This window comes from Scyliorhinus canicula, chromosome 3 (assembly GCF_902713615.1).
Source record: "Scyliorhinus canicula chromosome 3, sScyCan1.1, whole genome shotgun sequence".
In the NCBI taxonomy this organism is placed as follows: Eukaryota; Metazoa; Chordata; class Chondrichthyes; order Carcharhiniformes; family Scyliorhinidae; genus Scyliorhinus; species Scyliorhinus canicula.
In genome coordinates this window covers 191255662-191279016 of record NC_052148.1, presented here as the reverse complement: position 1 = coordinate 191279016, position 23355 = coordinate 191255662, and the positions used below count along the sequence as shown (strand labels likewise).

The window sequence follows — 23355 nt, the reverse complement described above, 5'->3', positions numbered from 1 at the left end:
AAGAGAGGTTCTAAACATCGCCCCTTGATATTCAATGGCATTACCATCGTTGAATCCCCTACAATGAAACATCCTAAGGTAAACCACTGATCAGAAACTGAATTGGACTAGCCACATTAATACTGTGGCTACCAGGGCAGGTCAAAGGCCAGGAATCCCACAGCAAGTAACTCACCTCCTGACCCCCCCAAAGCCTGTCCACCATCTACAAGGCACAAATCAGGAGTGTTGGGGTGGCATGGTAGCACAGTGGTTAGTACTGTTGCTTCACAGCTCCAGGGACCCAGGTTTGATTCCCAGCTGGGATCACTGTCTGTGCGAAGTCTGATCATTCTCCCCGTGTCTGCGTGGGTTTCCTCCAGGTGCTCCAGTTTCCTCCCATTAGTCCTGAAAGACGTGCTTGTTAGGTGAATTGGACATTTTGAATTCTCCTTCAGTGTTCCAAAACAGGCACCAGAGTGTGGCGACTAGGGGCTTTTCACAGTAACTTCATTGCAGTGTTACTGTAAGCCTACATGTGACACTAATAAAAGATTATTATTATTATGGAATACTCTCCACTTCCTGGATGAGTGCAGCTCCAAAAAGTCAAGAATCTCACACCATCATGGACAAAGCAGCCCGCTTGATTCCTCCCCCTTCCACAAAATTCAAGCCCTCCACCATCGACGAACAGTGGCAGCCATATGTACCTTCTACAAGATGCACCGCAGTAGCTAGCCAAGGTTCCTTAGGCAGCACCTTCCAAATCCATGACCGCAACCATCTAGAAGAAGAGCAGCAGATATCTGGGAACCTTACCACCTGAATGTTCCCCTCCAAGTCACTCACCATCCCGACTTGGAAATATATCACCGCTTTTTCACTGTCGCAAGGGAAAAATCCTGAAATACCCTCCCTAACAGCACAATGGGTGTACCTATTCAAGAACTGCAGCGGTTCAAGAAGGCAGCTCACCACCATCTGCTGAAGAGCAAGTAGGATGGGCAATAAATGCAGGCCTAACCAGCGACACCCATGAATAAATAGAAAAATTCTGTTGCAATATGTCGAAGTGATAATTGCAGTGTCTGAGGTTTCTTTTGAACTACACGTCCTGTTTGTTTCCTTTGAAAAAAATTCAAACACTGCATATCTGCAATACAGGAAAGAAAGGCCAAGTACATGTTTTATTCGGCAGTGAAATATCAATGCTTGCAAAATGAAAGTCATTTGGAGGTTAATGGTATAGAGATTGTCTCTTCTTTAGCACCTCTTTTACAAAACCCAGTGGCTACCAAGAAGTCTGATTACCAGCTGTTCTGTTCACATGTGCCCTTTATCTAAAAATATCTATATTTTATTCAAAAAGTGAGCGTTGAGATCTTCACCAGATAGTATCTCTTTTGCAACGTACAAACTATCTGTTCATTTCCAGCAACAGCTTCTCTGCCAGCTCCTGTACTGTCATAGAATACAAGAAAGTACATAGAACTTACAATACAGAAATAGACCATTCACCCCAACTACTCCATGTTGGCGTTTAATCTCCCCAACTGTTCTGCCAAATTACATCACCTCACATTGCTCTGAATTAAATTCCATCTGCTACGTGGCTGCCCATCTTAATCTATATTTTGTTGAAGCCAATTGGTGTGACCCTGACTGTTTGCCACACCCCCAAGTTTGCCATCATCAACAACATTTGAAAATGTTACTCTCTGTCTGCCAATGTTCAAGTTATTTCTTTATTTTTTCTTTCATGGGATTTGGGTGTCATTGGAAAGACCAGCATTTGTTGCCCATCACTAATCGCCCTTGAACTGAATGGCTTGCCAATTCAGAGGGCAATTCAGAGCCAAGCACATTGCTGTGGGTCTGGAGTCACATGTAGGCTAGACCAGGTAAGGATGGCAGATTTCCTTCCCTAAAGGACATTAGTGAACCACATTTTTTTTTTGACAACTGATGATAGTTTCATGGTCATCATTACTGAGACTAACTTTACATTTCAGATTTATTGATTTTAATTGAAGTTGCACCAGCTTCTGTGGTGGGATTTGAACCGTTATCCCCAAAACAGTAGCCCAGGCCACTGGATTAGGCCAGCTACATCACCACTTTCCACCATCTTTCCCTATGCATGTATAACACAAAGGTAATGAGCCAAATATTAACCTTTGGGGAACACCGCTGTCTAGCGCTCTCCAGTCTAAAAACAATCATTCATTGCGACTTACTATCCTTAGCCAATTTTCTTTATCCATGTTCACTCTGACACTCCTATTCCATGAACCTCAATTTTATTAACCTGTTTTTTATGTGATACTTTGTTAAACATTTTCTTAAAATCCGCATAGATTAATTATATCCACTGAGTTCCGTTCATTAACCTTATCTGTTACTTCATCAAAATGTTTAATTCGATTAGTGAAGCACAATCTGTCTATTACAATTCCTTTTGCTGGCTCTCCTTAATTAATTCAAACCTCTCCAAGTACCTGTTAATTTTAAAAATTTGATTATTGTTTCAAAAACTTTACCCGCCCCTGATGTTAAACCGGCCTGCAATTATTAGGAATGTCCTCACCCTCTGTCTTGAATAAGTGTGTCACATTTGCCACTTTCCAATCCTTATTGATGGAAAATTGGAAGATTGTGACAAGCCCTCCCATTATCTCCATTCCCAATTACTTCAGCAACCTGTGACGCACGCTTCAGTGAGGTCAGAGGCACTGTACATGGGGAGGTGGACTTCCTCCTCTTTTCCCTGAGGAGGGAACACCAGGATGAAAGGGCACTTGGGTTCTCCATTGACTGCACACACACATGGCTCTGCCAGTTTTTCGCATCAATGGGGAGCAATACTGCAAGTGATACCACTCTCTGAATGTTCAGATAATGTGTGACTAAGCCAGGGATTTCATATTGGTGAATGCCCGATATCACAGCAACATGTTCAAAGCTTTTAAATTGTGCCATTTACATGGTGACTCCAAGACCCATGGGAGGGAGGCTCCCAATGAAAACGACTACACCTTCCACACGGGATTCATGACCTGCTACCATGCAAGGTCAGGGGGCATTCAGTGAGAGCCATGGAGTGGAGCAAGCCATTGACCACCTCAATCACCTTGTTCGCTGCTCAGATTGCCCAGGGCAATATCTGCAGTGCACACCCATCATGTTTGTGATGTTGTGCTGCTTATTCCACAACCTTGCAATTCTGAAGGCCCAGTTGCCGTCTCCTGGAATCCACAGGCCACCTTGGACTCTTTTGCTGTTTAGCATTGCTGTGGGAGCCTGCATGCTCCATTGAGAACTGGTATCCACAGCCATAATATCTGAACCTGCATACTAGCAACTAGGGATTACTGACCTCTGTCTGAGCTTTCACTACAGCACAGAAATATCAGAAGGCCTTGGTTGGGCTATAATGGAAGCTGAGACTGTGACCAACAGACATGTGTTAGTCTGGTAGTGCTGCCCATCATTTCCAAGGTAACAAAAATGTGCTCCAAGCCATGTCCATGTTGGAGCCAGACTCCTCCATGCTGACTAACAGTGACAGGAGGTTGTCTGGCAGGCCTGCGAAAGCATCACACATCTCAGTATGCATCACTGTTTTCCTGTATTTTATCCCAACGAGATCCTCACCTGAGTCTGCATCTAAACTCCTCTATGATCACACCCTCCAGGAAACTGACACACAAGTTAACCAAACTCCCTGGTGTGTCTGCAGTCTATGTATGCCTAGTGACCGGTTGCAACTCCCTACATACCTCTCAGGCAGGTGCAGTGTCAGTATCCGGGCCGTTGGCTGCGAGTGTAAGGCCATTTAATTGTGCTTCCTCCTCCTCCTGGTTTTTCCCTCGATTTTTTCTCTTAAGGCAACTGCGGCTGACAAGGAGATAATCCTTAACTCTCTGAAAACATAGTATATGTATAATGGAGGGCTGGGGGTGGTGGATGGTGGAGGCTGGGGTGAAGGGTAGGGGTAAGGGAAGAGGGTGGTGCTGAGGAAAGCAGGAGCTCTGCAGTCACCCCATCTGCAGATTGCAAGACATTTTAGGATTAGGGTGAAGAGTGAGAGGTAAGAAATCAGTCAACACCTGTAAATGGAAGAATGGGCAAATATTTGGCAGATGGGGTAAAATATGGCAAAACATGAGATTATAAAAGTAGGGAAGCATTATTACAACTGAACAGGAAATTGGTGACACCACACCTAGAATACTGCATTGGGGTTTTGGGAACCTTATTTAAGAAGGAACACATTGCATTGGAGCCAGTTCAGAGAAGGCTCATTAGGTTGATTCCTGCGATGAAGGGATTGTTTCATGAGAAAGGTTAAGAAGATTGGGCCTAAGATCATTGTAATTTGTCCTTGGACAGCACCTTCCAAACCCATGAAATGAAAATCGCTAATTGTCACAAGTAAACTTCAATGAAGTTACTGTGAAAAGCCCTAGTCGCCACATTTCGGCACCTGTTCGGGGAGGCTGGTACGGGAATTGAACTATGCTGCTGGCCTGCCTTGGTCTGCTTTAAAAGCCAGTGATTGAGCCCAGTGTGCTAAACCAGCCTTGACCGCTACCATGTAAAAGTAAAGTCACCATAATCCCAGATGACCATTGGCTGCTTTCCCCTTTGAGAGAGAAAGAGCTGACTGATGGTGATTTAACCTGAGGATCACCATACCTGAGGCAAGGGATAAGGTTGAGAAGGTGGGGCCTTCATGAATAACTTTACCCGATACAGGAATTGAACCCGCTGGTCTCGCTCTGCATCACAAACCAGCTATCCAACCAACTGAGCTAAATCAGCCCCATGTAGAGGGACAAGTTAGCAGATTCCACCACCTGGAAGATCTCCAAGCCACTCATCATCCTGACTTGGGAATGCATCACTGTTACTTCATTGTCATTGGGTCAAAATCTTGGAACTCCCTCCCTAAACGCACTATGGAGGTACCTACACCACATGGACTGCAGCAATTCAAGAAGGCAGCTTGCCACCAACTTCTCAAGGGCAATTAGAGATGGGCAATAAATGCTAGTTGGCCAGTGAAGCCCACATCCATGAATGAATATAAAAAAGAATGGGAATTGATCTTTTTGAAACGTCGAAGATGCTGAAGGAATTTGACAGGGTAGATGCTGAGAGGAGACACCACACTTTTCTGGAATCAGGAAGACTTTTCTGATCTTTGAAAATGGTGAGTGGGACCTGGATACGAAACTTACACCCTCATTTCTGACAAATACCATTTTTCTGTAAAAGAAAAAGGCATATCGTGACTCAGACATGAGGGAATCCCAAACTCAGCAGGACCAATTCAATTCAATGTGGATTAACAACAGACACCATATTTGATGTTGTAAGGGCCTTAACTCCAAATATAGAAGTTATGATTTTATGTAAGGAATGTAAAAGCTCATGAATGGCAGAGAAGGTGTGTGTGTAGAGCTGTCCAATTGCAAAGTTATTTAAATCCACGACCCTTTAAAATAACAAAAACGCCTGCCTGTGTCAGTAAAAGTTGAAAACAAATGTTTGTGGCTGTTACAAAGCAGTCTGTTGACATTAGGCCAAAGGCAATCATTATTAATACTTGACTGCTTCCTAACCTGCAATCATCCTATCAAGAAGGTTGTATGTTCACAGTTTGAATGGCAGCTCAAAAGATTTACCAAGTAATTAGCTGTCTTTGATATGGGTTTATGAATATATATACGGCTGTAATTGTTACCTGGACCTTTATTCTAGCTCAACATGGCTCCTGAGGTCTTCCCATTGTGGCTACTGGGGGAGTTAGCATGGAGGGTATAAGTGCAAAGGGTGGTTGACATTAAGTTGGCATGGGGATATAAAGGACCATGTCAGTGGGTGGGGGAGAATAATTTGCATTAAGCTGGCATGGGACATTCGGATTAGAACAAGTCAACATGGATTTAGTAAGGGGAGGTCGTGCCTGACGAACCTGTTAGAATTCTTTGAGGAGGTGACAAGTAGGTTAGACCAGGGAAACCCAGTGGATGTGGTCTATCTGGATTTCCAAAAGGCCTTTGATAAGGTGCCACACAGGAGGCTGCTGAGTAAGGTGAGGGCCCATGGTGTTCGAGGTGAGCTACTGGCATGGGTTGAGGATTGGCTGTCTGACAGAAGGCAGAGAGTTGGGATAAAAGGTTCTTTTTCGGAATGGCAGCCGGTGACCAGCGGTGTCCCACAGGGTTCAGTGTTGGGGCCGCAGCTGTTCACCATATATATTAATGATCTGGATGAAGGGACTGGGGGCATTCTAGCGAAGTTTGCTGATGATACGAAGTTAGGTGGTCAGGCAGGTAGTGCTGAGGAAGTGGGGAGGCTGCAGAAGGATCTAGACAGTTTGGGAGAGTGGTGCAGGAAATGGCTGATGCATTTCAACGTGAGAAAATGTGAGGTCTTGCACTTTGGAAAAAAGAATCCAAGCATAGACTACTTTCTAAACGGTGAGAAAATTCATAATGCCAAAGTACAAAGGGATCTGGGAGTGCTAGTCGAGGATTCCCTAAAGGTAAACATGCAGGTTGAATCCGTGATTAAGAAAGCGAATGCTATGTTGTCATTTATCTCAAGAGGGTTGGAATATAAAAGCAGCGATGTGCTACTGAGCCTTTATACGGCTCTGGTTAGGCCCCATTTGGAGTACTGTGTCCAGTTTTGGGCCCCACATCTCAGGAGGGACATACTGGCACTGGAGCGTGTCCAGCGGAGATTCACACGGATGATCCCTGGAATGGCGGGTCTAGCATATGAGGAACGGCTGGCGTTCCTGGGATTGTATTCATTGGAGTTCAGAAGGTTAAGGGGAGATCTAATAGAAACTTACAAGATAATACATGGCTTAGAAAGGATGGACGCAAAGAAACTGTTTCCGTTAGGCGAGGAGTCGAGGACCCGTGGGCACAGCCTTAGAATTAGAGGGGGTAAATTCAAAACAGAAATGCGGAGACATTTCTTCAGCCAGAGAGTGGTGGGCCTGTGGAATTCATTGCCGCAGAGTGCAGTGTAGGCCGGGACGCTAAATGGCTTCAAGGCAGAGATAGATAAATTCTTGATGTCGCGAGGAATTAAGGGCTATGGGGAGAATGCTGGGAGGTGGAGTTGAAATGCCCATCAGCCATGATTGAATGGCGGAGTGGACTCGATGGGCCGAATGGCCTTACTTCCACTCCTATGTCTTATGGTCTTATAAAGGTTAATGGGAATGTTTGGTGAGATATGAGTTGGCATGGATGGGGCATGAGTAGTGGTTGGGGTGTTACTGGCGTGCAAAGGATGAGAGTTAGAGGGTTTAATATTTAACAAAGCAACTGGGCTGAAGTCCCAGAGAACTGAGGCCGGCCTTTTAAACAGCCCACCTTGGCACTCGGCAGGCCCTGTGGTGGCCTTTAAACTGTGTCTTGGGTCAGCAGGCTCGTATCCACCCTCACCCCCTTCTCCCCAGATTGAAAAAAAGGTCTGACTGGGCACTATTTCCTGAGGCTGGTGTGAGGGATAATCCTGGAAACTATAGGCCAGTAAGTTTCACGTCGGTAGTAGGTAAATTATTGGAGAGAATTCTCAGGGACAGGATTTATACCCATTTGGAAACAAATGGACTCATTAAAGATAGACAGCGTGGTTTTGTAAAGGGGAGGTTGTACCTCACTAACTTGATCGAATTTTTTAAGGAGGTGACAAAGATGATTGATGAAATGAAATGAAAATCGCTTATTGTCACGAGTAGGCTTCAATGAAGTTACTGTGAAAAACCCCTAGTCGCCACATTCCGGCGCCTGTCCGGGGAGGCTGGTACGGGAAGGGGAGGGCGGTGGATGTTGTGGACTTCAGTAAAGCCAAGATTTCAGACAAGGGGCCTCATGGCAGACTTACAAAAGGTGAAGTCACACGGATCAGAGGTGAGGTGGTAAAATGGATACAGAACTTGCACGGTCACAGAAGGCAAAGTATAGCAGCAGAAAGGTGTTTTTCTGAATGGAAGGTTGTGACTAGTGGTGTTCCACAGGGATCTTGACTGTGGTCTCTGTTGTTTGCAGTGTACATAAACGATTTGGAGGAAAATGTAGCTGGTCTGGTTAGTAAGTTTGCGTATGACACCAAGGTTGATGGAGGGGCAGACAGTGTTGAGGATTGTCAGAGGATACAGCAGGGCATAGATAGGTTGGAGACCTGGGTAGAAAAATGGCAAATGGAGTTTAATCCGGACAAATGTGAGATAATGCATTTCGGTAGGTCTAACACAGAGGGGAAATATACCATAAATGGCAAAACTCTTAGGAATATAGAAAGCTCATGGGCGAGATTCTCCGCAAATGCGGAGAATCGTAAAGGCTGCCATGGGACAGGCCGTGGCCCACGGCAGCCTTCACGGCCACTTCCGGGGCCGATTCTCCCCCGGGCGGGGCTAGGAGCCCGGCCCCGTGCGTCACGGCGGCTGGCACGGCCGATGACGTCCGCCGCGCGTGAGCAGATTGGACAACGCCAACCCGCGCATGCGCAGTTGCCGTCTTTTCCCTCAGCCGCCCCGCAAGACGTGGCGGCTTGATCTTGCGGGGCGGCGGAGGGAAAAGAGTGCGTCCGTTACGGACGCACGGCCCGCGATCGGTGCCACCGATCGCGGGCCTATGCCCCCCTTGGCACGGCCGTGGTACGGCCGTGCCAATCGGGCCCCCAGATGCCCCAAACGGGCAACTGCCGCCTGTTTAATGACGGCAGCAAGCAGGTGTGTTTGCTGCCGTGTTGAAACGGGCGCGAAGGCCCAGTCGCTCGGCCCATCGGCCTCGGAGAATCGCCGCTCGCTGTAAAAAACGGCGAGCGGCGATTTATGGCGTGGGTCGGGCGTGGGGGGGGGAAGAGAATAGCGGGAGGGCGTGAAAAATGTCGGGAGGCCCTCCCGCTATTCTCTCACCCGGCGTGGGGGCGGAGAATCGCGCACCATGTATGGTCCCTTGTTCCGCACTGTAACCAATCACTGTTTTTTGACGTGCCATTTGTCAATGTTCTCTGTTGATTATTCTTTTGTCTACTATGTACGTACTGTGTACGTTCCCTCGGCCGCTGAAAATTACTTTTCACTGTACTTCGCTACATGTGACAATAAATAAATCAAATCAAATCAAAGTCAGAGTGATCTGGACGTGAAGGTTCACATATCTTTGAAGGTGGCAACACAAGTGGACAAGGTAGTCAAGAAAGCATACGGAATGCTTGCCCTCATTGGACGGGGCATCGAGTATAGAAACTGGCAAGTCATGTCACAGTTGTATAGACCCTTGGTAAGGCCGCAATTGGAATATTACGCACAATTCTGGTCGCCACACTACCAGAAAGATGTGGAGGCTTTGGAGAGGGTGCAGAGAAGGTTTACCAGGATGTTGCCTAGTCTGGAGGGCATTAGCTATGAGGAGAGGCTGAATAGACTCGTACTGTTTTCATTAGAAAGAAGGAGGTTGAGGAGTGACCTGATAGAGGTCTACAAGATTATCAGGAGCATGGATAGAGTGGATGGGCAGGCACTCTTTCCCATTGGAAGGGGTCAGTTTAAGGTCGGTGGGGCAAAGTTTAGAGGAGATGTGCAGGGAAGGTTAACAGAGGGTGGTGAGTGCCTGGAGTGCCTTGCCAGTGGAGGTTGTGGAAGCAGATACATTAACGGCGTTCAAAAGGCACCTTGACAAATACATGGATAGGATGGGTATAGAGGGATACGGCACAAGGAAGTGCTGAGGATTTTGGCAAAGGTTGGTATCATGACCAGTACAGGCTTGGAGGGCCAAAGGGCCTGTTCCTGTGCTGTATTGTTCTTTGTCCTTTGAAGAGCTGGGAAATTTTCATCACACCATATATTTATATGTACTAGGTAATTGGGTTACGTCACTGCAGAACTGCTATTGTAGGTCAGAAGAGCTGTTTCAATAGATGACAAGCTAATTATTTTTTTTTCATTAAAGGTATCCTGGAAGTGTTATCTCATGGTGAAACTACAGTCGCAAATCAAACAAGTGGGATTGATTCTTTGAGCTCTGCTGCAACCCCTGATCCTGAACCTACTTTCAACAGCACTTCATTTAATGGAGCGGCTTCGGATACAGTTGTAACAATGGGTTATGAAATTGCTTCCAGTGCCAATGCATCTGATAACAACACTATTGTAACCACTGAAATATATAGTACTCCTATCATCAATCAAAGTCTTAACCCAGGAGTGAAAGATAGTATCAGTGACTTCCCAGATAACAGCTCCAGTGCCAGAACCGTAGGCCTGCCAATCCCGACTGAGCTACAGGATGTGTCAACGCGTCAGAGATCAGACACACAGGCATCCTCAGCTGCCACTACCACTGCAGTGAGCTACAGTGTCAGAGTGAGCAGCACTCAGGAACTGTTCACAACTCTTCAGGCTTCAGGAGCTGGTCAAGGGCCACAAACCAATTTGGGTAAGACTTTTCCTCACTTTTCCTCATTCAATGTCTGACAAAATCACAAATCAGCTGAAAGGAACCAGGAGAAATTGAAATCAAAACACAACCAGTGCGTGAAAGGAATTTGACGTTTCAAATCCAGAAGAATTGCCAGATCTGTGTTGTCCACCCATATCGATTATGATCGGTCAGTGGGGAAAAACAAACAGAAGCTGTGTGCACGAATTTACTGAGTGGTACAAATTATTTTTGTTGCTGTATATAGGAGCAATGAGATTTTGGAGGGTATGCACATGTACTGTGCAAGTCCTGCCTGTAAAAACATTGTAGAACATAACCATAAGACCATAAGACATAGAAGAAGAATTAGGCCACTCGGCCAATCGAGTCTGCTCCGCCATTCAATCATGGCTGATGTTTTTCTTATCCCCATTCTCCTGCCTTCTCCCCATAACCCCTGATCCCCTTATTAATCAAGAACCTATCTATTTCTGTCTTAAACCACCCACAGCATAACTTAAAGGAGTTGCTGGATGATGTAGAAACACTGCATGCTTTTTGAAATGTTTTCTGTGGCTTAGATGAGCATAACAGTCCCTCCCATGCTGATGAAGCAATGTTCTAATTGCAACTTACTGACCTTCTACTACCAACACAACCAACCCCACCCCCACAAATTGAGCTGATTAAACAACATTTTCTTCAGTCAAAGAGAGAGCAAACTTCTAACCACCATGCCCAAGGAAAAATGTGATGGAGCTGTTATATTCTCAATGTGTCGCAAAGAGAAAAGGAAGGTGGGACCTCTATAGACAGGATGGTCTACATCTGAACCTGAGGGGCACCAATATCCTGGGGGGGAGATTTGTTAGTACTCTTTGGGGGGGTTTAAACTAATTCAGCAGGGGCATGGGAACCTGGATTGTAGTTTTGGGGAGCGAGAGATTGAGAGTAGAGAGGTCAGGAGCACAGTTTTGACTTCGCAGGAGGGCGGCAGTGTTCAGGTCTGTGGTTTGAAGTGTGTCTATTTCAATGCCAGGAGTATACGAAATAAGGTAGGGGAACTGGCAGCATGGGTTGGTACCTGGGACTTCGATGTTGTGGCCATTTCAGAGACATGGATAGAGCAGGGACAGGAATGGTTGTTGCAGGTTCCGGGGTTTAGGTGCTTTAGTAAGGTCAGAGAAGGGGGCAAAAGAGGGGGAGGTGTGGCGCTGCTAGTCAAGGACAGTATTACGGTGGTAGAAAGGATGCAAGATGGGGACTCTTCTTCCGAGGTAGTATGGGCTGAGGTTAGAAACAGGAAAGGAGAGGTCACCCTGTTGGGAGTTTTCTATAGGCCACCTAATAGTTCTAGAGATGTAGAGGAAAGGATGGCGAAGATGATTCTGGAAAAGAGCGAAAGTAACAGGGTAGTTGTTATGGGAGACTTTAACTTTCCTAATATTGACTGGAAAAGATATAGTTCGAGTACATTGGATGGGTCGTTCTTTGTACAATGTGTGCAGGAGGGTTTTCTGACACAATATGTTGACAGGCCAACAAGAGGTGAGGCCACTTTGGATTTGGTTTTGGGTAATGTACCAGGCCAGGTGTTAGATCTGGAGGTAGGTGAACACTTTGGAGACAGTGACCACAATTCGGTGACCTTTACGTTAGTGATGGAAAGGGATAAGTATACCCCGCAGGGCAAGAGTTATAGCTGGGGGAAGGGCAATTATGATGCCATTAGACATGACTTAGGATGTGTTGGTTGGAGAAGTAGGCTGCAAGGGTTGGGCACACTGGATATGTGGAGCTTGTTCAAGGAACAGCTATTGCATGTTCTTGATAAGTACGTACCAGTCAGGCAGGGAGGAAGGGGTCGAGCGAGGGAACCGTGGTTTACCAAAGAAGTGGAATCTCTTGTTAAGAGGAAGAAGGAGGCCTATGTGAAGATGAGGCGTGAAGTTTCAGTTGGGACGCTTGATAGTTACAAGGAAGCGAGGAAGGATCTAAAGAGAGAGCTGAGACGAGCAAGGAGGGGACATGAGAAGTCTTTGGCAGGTAGGATCAAGGAAAACCCAAAAGCTTTCTATAGGTATGTCAGGAATAAAAGAATGACTAGGGTAAGAGTAGGGCCAGTCAAGGACAGTGGTGGGAAGTTGTGTGTGGAGGCTGAGGAGATAAGCGAGATACTAAATGAATACTTTTCGTCAGTATTCACTCAAGAAAAAGATAATATTGTGGAGGAGAATGCTGAGACCCAGGCTATTAGAATAGATGGCATTGAGGTGCGTAGGGAAGAAGTGTTGGCAATTCTGGACAAGGTGAAAATAGATAAGTCCCCGGGGCCGGATGGGATTTATCCTAGGATTCTCTGGGAAGCCAGGGAAGAGATTGCTGAGCCTTTGGCTTTGATTTTTAGGTCATCATTGGCTACAGGAATAGTGCCAGAGGACTGGAGGATAGCAAATGTGGTCCCTTTGTTCAAGAAGGGGAGTAGAGATAACCCCGGTAACTATAGGCCGGTGAGCCTAACGTCTGTGGTGGGTAAAGTCTTGGAGAGGATTATAAAAGATACGATTTATAATCATCTAGATAGGAATAATATGATTAGGGATAGTCAGCATGGTTTTGTGAAGGGTAGGTCATGCCTCACAAACCTTATAGAGTTCTTTGAGAAGGTGACTGAACAGGTAGACGAGGGTAGAGCAGTTGATGTGGTGTATATGGATTTCAGTAAAGCGTTTGATAAGGTTCCCCACGGTCGGCTATTGCAGAAAATACGGAGGCTGGGGATTGAGGGTGATTTAGAGATGTGGATCAGAAATTGGCTAGTTGAAAGAAGACAGAGAGTGGTAGTTGATGGGAAATGTTCAGAATGGAGTTCAGTTACGAGTGGCGTACCACAAGGATCTGTTCTGGGGCCGTTGCTGTTTGTCATTTTTATAAATGACCTAGAGGAGGGCGCAGAAGGATGGGTGAGTAAATTTGCAGACGACACTAAAGTCGGTGGAGTTGTAGATAGTGCGGAAGGATGTTGCAGGTTACAGAGGGACATAGATAAGCTGCAGAGCTGGGCTGAGAGGTGGCAAATGGAGTTTAATGTGGAGAAGTGTGAGGTGATTCACTTTGGAAAAAATAACAGGAATGCGGAATATTTGGCTAATGGTAAAATTCTTGGTAGTGTGGATGAGCAGAGGGATCTCGGTGTCCATGTACATAGATCCCTGAAAGTTGCCACCCAGGTTGATAGGGTTGTGAAGAAGGCCTATGGTGTGTTGGCCTTTATTGGTAGAGGGATTGAGTTCCGGAGCCATGAGGTCATGATGCAGCTGTACCAAACTCTGGTACGGCCGCATTTGGAGTATTGCGTACAGTTCTGGTCGCCTCATTATAGGAAGGACGTGGAAGCTTTGGAACGGGTGCAGAGGAGATTTACCAGGATGTTGCCTGGTATGGAGGGAAAATCTTATGAAGAAAGGCTGATGGACTTGAGGTTGTTTTCGTTAGAGAGAAGAAGGTTAAGAGGTGACTTAATAGAGGCATACAAAATGATCAGAGGGTTAGATAGGGTGGACAGCGAGAGCCTTCTCCCGCGGATGGAGGTGGCTAGCACGAGGGGACATAGACTTAAATTGAGGGGTAATAGATATAGGACAGAGGTCAGAGGTGGGTTTTTTACGCAAAGAGTGGTGAGGCCGTGGAATGCCCTACCTGCAACAGTAGTGAACTCGCCAACATTGAGGGCATTTAAAAATTTATTGGATAAGCATATGGATGATAAGGGCATAGTGTAGGTTAGATGGCCTTTAGTTTTTTTTTTTCCATGTCGGTGCAACATCGAGGGCCGAAGGGCCTGTACTGCGCTGTATCGTTCTATGTTCTATGAATGGAGTTGCCACACACTTGGGTTTCTTCCAGACAGCACGGTAACATTGTGGTTAGCACAGTGGTCTACCGTGCAGTACGGTAGCATAGTGGTTAGCACAGTTGCTTCACAGCTCCAGGGTCCCAGGTTCGATTCCCGGCTTGAGTCACTGTCTGTGTGGAGCTTGTACGTTTTCCCTGTGTTTGCCTGGGTTTCCTCCGGGTGCTCCGGTTTCCTCCCACAGTCCAAAGATGTGCAGGTTAGGTGGATTGACTATGCTAAATTGCCCTTAGTGTCCAAAAAAGGTTAGGTGGGGTTACGGGGATAGGGTAGAGGTGTGGGGACAGGGTAGAGGTATGGGCTTAGGTAGGGTGCTCTTTCCAAGGTGCAGACTCGATAGGCCGAATGGCCTCCTTCTGCACTGTAAATTCTATGATTTCTGTGATTCTATGATGATGTGAGGTTTATTCAGGAGATGTTGCTCATACAAAACAAGATGGAGGACTAAGCCCTGTGCAAAACACTGCTGATGTCACTACTGATCACGTGATCATACCAGCAGGCATGTATTACTTAAATACATAACACCCCTCCCCCTTTACTTCTTTAGTACAAGCGACAACTTTTCTTAACGTTCAGACAACAGACCCAATTATACATTGGATACGTTATTTTGCACCTTTATCTTTTTGCACAGATGCAACTTAATAAGACAGTTTCTCAGGTGGATGTCTATTTCTTTTGGGTTGTACTCAACTTTCTGGAACCAGGCTACTCGAGACCTTTGACACGTCTTCTTTTTCTTCTGTTGGTCATACCTCCTGTGTCCGTCTCCATTGGTGTTGAAGATTCCTCAGAAACAGAATTTGAATTCATTCCTGTTTGGTCTCTGTTCAGAAGTATCACTGCTTAGATTGTCCAATGGAAATACTTCCTGGGAAGTTTCAGCGATTTCACTTTGTGAAGCTAGTAATTGGTCAGTATGATGAGCCAAACTCTCTCAACATCCATCTGCACAGTGCATGACATTGGACCTGTTTTTCCTGGGACAAAAGCAAAGGCTCATTTCTCATTTGTAGTGTAGCTTCTTGCGAGCACTTGCTCTCCTTGAGTACACACTCTCATAGAACAGTACAGCACAGAACAGGCCCTCGGCCCTCGATGTTGTGCCGAGCAATGATCACCCTACTTAAATTGCCCATAGTGTAAGGTTAATGGGGGGATTGTTGGGTTACGGGTATACGGGTTACGTGGGTTTAAGTAGGGTGATCATTGCTCGGCACAACATCGAGGGCCGAAGGGCCTGTTCTGTGCTGTACTGTTCTATGTTCTATGTTAACCCCACGTATCCACCCTATACCCGTAACCCAACAACCACCCCCTTAACCTTACTTTTAAGGACACTACGGGCAATTTAGCATGGCCAATCCACCTAACCCGCACATCTTTGGACTGTGGGAGGAAACCGTAGCACCCGGAGGAAACCCACGCACACACGGGGAGGACGTGCAGACTCCGCACAGACAGTGACCCAGCCGGGAACCGAACCTGGGACCCTGGAGCTGTGAAGCATTTATGCTAACCACCATGCTACCGTGCTGAGTTTTGTTCCCGCCTAGCAATCTATACTTGTTGTCATTTAACAATCTCTGAAGTATCAGGTGGTATCAAAAGGTCAAATTTTGTTCTTAGCCTTTTTTTTTGAAAAGCAACATTGCTGGTGAACGTTTTGTTGTTGCAGTGCGATATTTTGGTTGTGACATCAAGAAGTTATTCACTCATCTTGAAAATGTACCTTGATTCTTCGATGTCATGAAGGAACGTTTAAATGACTGTCTGAATTGCTCGGCCAATCTATTTGATGAAGGGTGGTATGGAGTCGACTTTGTGTTCTTTACACCATTCATTTTATGTCGTTCCTGAACTCTTTGGAGATGAACTGAGTTCCATTGTCACTTATGACCTCGAATCATAGAATCTCTACAGTGCAGATGGAGGCCATTTGGCCCATCGAGTCTTCACTGACCATCTGAAAGAGGCCCACTCCTCTATCCTATCCCTGTAACCCTACCCAATCTGTACATCCCTGGACATTAAGGGGCAATTTAAGATGGCCAATCCACCTAACCTGCATTTATGTGGACTGTGGGAGGAAACCGGAGCACCCGAAAAGCCATGTAGACACAGGGAGAAAGTGCAAACTCCACACACACAGTCACTCAAGGCTGGAATTGAATCCAGGTCCCTGGAGCTGTGAGGCAGCAGTGCTAACTGCTGTGCCACCGTGCCACCCCCTGGACCTGCACCGGTCCAGCAAATCTTGCAAGTATTTCATCTAACTATTCAGTAGTTTATTCTGTCATTGATTTCATAGTCACTACTTAAGACCATTTAGAATGTGCATCTACAATCACTAGGAACACATGTCCCTCAGCTGGACCAACGTGGCCTATGTGTATTCTCTGCTGCATTGGCCATTCACACAGATATAAGGGTTGCAGTGGTTCTTAGTTGCTTACTTTTGCACAGGGCTGATATTGCCACACTTTCTTTTCAACCTGAGCATCTAATCCTGTCAACCAAAAATAACAGTCGCTTCACGCTCACCACACCAGGATATCCCTCATACAGTTGGTCAATGACTTTACTACGCAAGCATGGGGGAATAATCATTCGGATTCCCCACAATAAAACTCCATTCTGGACTGTCAGCTCAAGTCTTCTTGTGATGTAAGGGTTGAGGTCCAGATTTCAATGTGCATCTGTCGTCGTTCCTTTTAGGATCATGTCCCTAATCTTACCCATCACTGGATCAGTTCTTGTGTATTTCTGTACTTGAGATGAAGTCACAGGTACATTATCCATGTGTGAGAAATATACGATGTTGACAACATTTTCTTAGTTGCTTGCTTGATTTGTAATGACAATCTTGACAAATCATCCGTATTTGCATGTTGCTCTGATTTACGATAATGGAAGTGTGTGTCAATAATATCAAAGCTCCTGGGTGGGATTTTCTGATCCCACTCCGGGTCGGAAAATCGCCGAGGGGGCGCGAATCACGCGACGCTGCTCCGACGCAGGTCCTTCTCCGGTTGCCGGAAAATCGGCGCCAATGGTGGCGGCATGGTCACCGCGGCACCGGTCGGGGGGCGCTCAACGTGTGTCCCCCCCCCCCCACCGCCAATTCTCCGCGCTCGACGGGCCGGGTGCCCGCCGAGTTCGGCCGAGTCCCGCCAGCGCCGTTCACGTGTGGTCCTACCTGGCGGGTCCTCGGCGTTCATGCTACGGGGGCCGTCCTGGTGTGGAGGAGCGGGGATTTGACTCTGGGGGGGGGGGGGCATAGTGGCCAGGCCCAGGGGGGGGGGGGGGGGGGGGGGAGGGGCACGGTGGCCAGGCCCCACGATCGGCGGGCGGGCTTATCCAGGGAGGGGCCTATGTTCCTCCGTGCCGGGCCCCTGTAGGGCTCCGCCATGTTGCCCGGGGGCCGGCGCGGTGACAGCAACCCACGGCCGGGGCAGAGAAGGCAACCCACGGCCGGCGCGAGTTCACGCATGCGTGCCGGCCGTGGAGCGCATGGGCTGCCCCCTCCGGCTGTGCTGGCGCCCGTATCGGCAGCTGGAGCTGTGTGAAGCGCTCCAGTGCCGTGCTGGTCCCCTGTGCAGCGTAGGATTGCCGCTCCTAGATGCCAGCTGATGCCGTCGTAAAACGCTCCGGGATCAGAGATTCCCGCCACCTCTCTGTAACCTACTAGCTGATAAAGAAAGAATACCTTTATATGGTCCAAATATTGTTGTCAAGTTTTGGTGATCTGTCAAAAGTGTAAAATGACCTCCATAAAGATAGTGGTAAAACCTTCTTATTCTGACTATGATCCTCAAAGCTTCTTTTTCTAGCTGAGCATAGTTCGTTTCTGCACTCGCCAGAGTTTGTGAAGCATATTCCTCTCCTGACGGCATTATGTGTGAGACAACTGCACCAACTCCATAAGGTGATGCATCACAATTAAGTTGTAACTTCAGCTTGGGATTGTCGTGATCCAACACCTTTGACTTCTTTAAAGTTTATTTTACCTCTTTATGTGCACTTTCACATTCTTCTGTCGGGTGCCTGTTTGGCAAATATAAACGTATGTGAAGGCTTCAATCACATTGCTGACTTTGGGACAAATTTACTGAAATAATTTATTAATACCAGAAACAATCTCAGTTGTATCATATTTTGAGGACTTGGTATTTCTAAGATTTCTACCATCCTTTTCTGCTCCTGATGCAAACCATCTTTATCAATGGTCTGACCCAGGTAGTTTGGAGATGTCTTGGAAAAGTCACACATTTCCTTTTTAATTCGTAGATTATGATTTTGTCAACATTTTGTCAACTTCCAAGTACTTGAACCGGTCATGAGAACGTCATCTTGTTAACATTACACCCCATTTAGCCCATTCAGAATTTGATCTATGGGTTTCTGAAATAGAGCAGGATGTTATCCCGGATGGGAGCCTTCTGTAATGGAACAGACCTTTGTGCATCACGATAGTGAGTACAGTTGTGATTTTGCAGCCACATTCATTTGTACACGTGCCCATGTTAGATCTATTTCACTGAATTTCTGACATCCAGAATGTCCAGCAAACAGGTCTTCAATCAGCGGCAGTGCATAGTGATCTGCGCACAATCCTGGGTTTATTGTTGTCTTAAAATCGCTACACATCTTTACTGAGCCATCACGTTTTCATACAGGAACTATTGGTGTAGCCCTATCACTTGTAGTATCTGGTTTCCTAGAATCCCTACAGCGCACATCGAGTCTGCACCGACCCATCGAAAGACTCATTTTTTTTATATGGTCACAACTTTTTCTTTTCCAAGTTCAGGGGGCCAAAGGGACCAAAGGGACTATTGGGGCCAGAGGGACCCAAAACCATGTCCTCCATTTTTGTCAGCAACAAGCAAGGTAAGAGAAAATGGTAGGTCGCGCAGGTTGGCCGGTTGGTAAAAATGGGTCCCCGGAAAAAAGGTTTGAAGAACACTGGCATAAAGTACGATTCTGGCACTGAGACAATTTAGCATATTGTTTGGCTTGATTTTGAGTTGGAATTCAACTCCTGTCATTGAGCACAGTGTGATGAATGTAAGAAATTTTCATATTTTAAGAGAGAATCATTGATGTCAAAAGGGGCAGTGTAACCTTTTGGAACAAGACACAAGAATGTAGTGTACGTTTGAATTGCAGGTGGCAGAGTTAATGGGAGGACAAGGTTTGGGAGTTGCTTCTGGACCACCAAGCTGGACAGACAGGGTTCAGTTTGCTCTGAAAAAAGTCTCTCTTTTGTCGGAATCCCTTGAAGTTGACTTTATGCATGGGTGGTTTTCAAGACAGGGTAGTTTGCTTAATTGGAATATATGTAGAGGCAGGGTTAGAAGGTAACCAAAATGTTGTTACTGTTAAATATAAGTTATTTCTTTGTTGCTATTGCGTGATGTTCTCCTTTTGGGGGGCTGGATTCTCCGATTTTGAAACTATGTTCTGAGGGAGTGTCAGGTTTTACGACGCAAAAGTTGCCGCTGTTGCCGTACCGATTCTCTGACTGGTGAGGGGCTAGCACCCGCGCCAAAAGGCAGGGCCTTCCCAATATAAACGCCTGAAGAATTGCCAATTCCGTGGCTGTGCATGTGCACGGCGGCGACCTGCAACGGTCACCACATACGACATGGCGCTGACGGTGCGCTGACCCGACCTGTCAAACAATTCCTCCCTGGATACCCCTCGCCATGCCGGCCCTCGCCGAAGCCCCCCCCCCCCCCCCCCCCCCGGATTCTCCGGTTTCCTCCCCAAAGTCCCAAAAGACGTGCTTATTAGGTGAATTGGACATTCTGAATTCTCCCTCTGTGTATCCGAATAGGCACCGGAGTGTGGCGACTAGGAGATTTTCACAGTGTTAATGTAGGCTTACTTGTGACAATAATTTAGATTATTATGATGATTATTATTATATATTTTCTTAAGCCTGGACTGTGGTTTGTCTTTTTCAAGTGGTAGCTTGCCCAGATCAGAGAGACTTTTGAATCCCCATTCCCGCAGCCCGTTTCACTTGGCCACGTGTATGGTTCCTGCAGTTTAGAATCTGCCCACTTCTAACGGCAAGCAAGTTTTAAAACTCTTTGTTCTGCTTACTCACTGTTGTGTTTTGTTCTTATTTTCAAACCTTTCTGCATCAATGGCTTTTCCTTTGATTGACATTTGAGTCCGGACCAGAGAATCTTCCCCTTTGCTCTCGTGGACGTTTTCACTTTTAAAGTCGACACTTTTAGTGATTCACCAGTTTTCTTTCCTCTCAATCCTCATTGCCAGTTTTCTCTTGGGTTTCTCCCAAACACGATGCGAGGTTTATTCATAGGTTTATTTGTAGATTTATAAACATTGAGGCTGATTTTGGTGGCATGATGGCACAGTGTTCAGCACTGCTGCCTCACAGCGCCAGGGACCCAGGTTCAATTCCGGCCTTGCGTGACTGTCTATGTGGAGTTTGCATATTCTCCCTGTGTCTGGGGGAGTTTCCTCCAGCTGCTCCGGTTTCCTCCCACAGTCCAAAGATGTGCAGATTAGGTGGATTAACCATGCTGCTTAGTGTCCAGGGATGTGCAGATGAGGTTATGAGGATGGGGCAGGGTCGATGGGGGAGTGGACCTTTCAGAGTGTTGGTGCAGACTTGATGGACCAAATGGTCTTCTTCTGCATTGTAGAGATTTGATTCTATGATTTGGATTTACTGATTTCTTGGATGTGGTCAGACGTGGAAGATGTTGCAATTACAAGCCGATCTTATTTTGCTCGTAGACTGCCAGTAAAGCTGGCTTCCAAATCGATTAATGTATTTGTTCCAAAAGAGGGAGAGAGCACAGCCTTTCAGCCTGTTTTCTCTGCTGAAGATGTTGTTTCTCTGTGGTAGCTGCAGCCTGACCTGTTCGGTGAGTCTGTCTGTGGCGATCATTACTTCAGTATACCGCACTTCGTGTTTTAATATCTCTTCCTTAATGAAGAATTCAGTGGGTCTTTGAATGAAAGGAAATGCCTCTCTCTTCACACTCCCGTGGAGGTGATCTGTTTGCTTTTTCACCTTCACTTTCACCTTGGAAGGTCTGATTCATTTTAGAATTCACTTAAATTGCAAAATTTTCAGTTCACTGAAAGTATTTTCAAAAATAAAGGGGATAGGATAACCTCATGACAAAATGTAATCCGGAGTGTTCAAGTGTACCCCATTGGAGGGCAATAAAGCGGGATTATCCTTCAACCGTTACTATCTGCAATTGTTAGTATGAAATGAAATGAAAATCGCTTATTGTCACAAGCAGGCTTCAATGAAGTTACTGTGAAAAGCCCCTAGTCACCACATTCTGGCACCTGTTCGGGGTGGCCGGTACGGGAATTGAACGGTGCTGCTGGCCTGCCTTGGCCGGCTTTAAAAGCCAGCGATTTAGTCCAGTGTGCTAGACCAGCCCCTAGTAGTTTTAAGACCTTCTCCAACGTATTGGACAACATGTCAATATTGCTGCAAATCCCTTATATAGATACATACATAGATACATTGAAGATCGGAGCAGGAGGAGGCTCACCACAGGCTCACCACTCTTTGTGTGAAGAAGTGTCTTCTTATCTCTGTCCGAAATGGTTCACCCTGAATCCTCAGGCTGTGACCTCTGGTTCTGGACACACCTATCATTGGTAACATCTTCCCTGCATCTACCCTGTCTAGTCCTGTTAGAATTTTAAAAATCTGTCAATCAATTCAAAACTAAGCCTGATAGGCTGTGGAAGGTGTCACAATCCAATCTGACCTTGTTCTCAGAGGTAACCAACTGCATTGTGAATTATTATGACTATTAAAAATAAACCAAAGTTATAATGTAGGATTAGTGTTGGCGCAGCACTTAGTACAACACTGACATCAGTGTAGTCCTGATTACTTCAGAGGAATGAGATGCTGTTACTGACAGGGTGGTCACCTGCAATTGGCTGCAATATGACTTCTGTCATTGCCGTAAGATTTTAAACCTTCATTTAAAATTTGAAAAACCCTGAGGTGGGTTGCTACTAATCCCTGATGACAGAAAAGAGCTGGGTTTTAAGTCAACTCTTCAATTGATGGTAGTCTCTCCGGCAGCACAGGCTGGAAACCAGCACTCTGTACGGACTGACTACATATACACAGAGCTCTGTTTTCTCTCAGTCAACACCACTGCAACTGGACCACATAACCATGGTGCCCCACTCAAATTGCTAGGAAAAATGCAGTTGCTCTGTAATCAATGAAGTCAGAGCTGAAAGGAGAAGCATAAGCTTGAATTTTATTTTCATTTACCATTTTAGAAATGAATCCTTTTTCTGTTGCTATAATACCCTTGTCACAATTTGCAAACAAGTTACATTAATCCAAATACAAGAGGGTGTGTGATAAAGTTAACAGATTCAAATCCTTGCTAAAGTAATAGACAGAAAGGCTCTTGTGTGTGAATACATCAGTGCATTCATACATATCGGGTGCGATTCAACCGGCACGTTGTGTCTGGCGCGGAGCCGGGAGAATCCTGCGAGAGACCCAAATCGGGCTGCGGCCAGGCCGATTGCGAGTTACCCGACACACTCTGCCCGGCGCGATCTGTCGCTGGGCGTGATCCAGATCAGCATATTTAAATGAGCTATTACACTCATTTAAATACTCGGACGCAGCTTTCACCCAGAGCCTGGGAGTCACCTGCGGGACCTCGACCAGGCTGGATTTAGTACTGGTTTCCACAACTGTGGACCAAGCATGACAGCACACCAGGGGCCTCACAGGCCATTAGAGACCCCCAGGTGGTCAGGGACAAGGCAGGGTGGTACCCTGGTACTCCCCCTGGAACCTAGGTACCTTGGCACTTCCTGCCTGGCATCCTGGCAGTGCCACCTGAGCATCCTCGCAGTGCCATCCTGGCACTATCAGGGTGCCAGGCTGGAAGTGCCAAGGTGCTCGGGTGCCAAGTTGCCACTGCCATGGGCCAGGCCCAGGGAGGTGCC

The 23355-nt window shown here is 46.4% G+C and overlaps 1 protein-coding gene across 1 annotated transcript in view; it reads left to right on the top strand.

Moving 5' to 3' along the window:
- LOC119963183 overlaps window positions 1-23355 on the top strand; it is a 269346-nt gene that overhangs the window by 19495 nt on the left and 226496 nt on the right. Inside the window, exon 2 of the mRNA XM_038791915.1 lies at window positions 9972-10457. Coding sequence (XP_038647843.1) covers window positions 9972-10457 — 486 coding nt within the window. The remainder of the gene's footprint in view (window positions 1-9971; window positions 10458-23355) is intronic.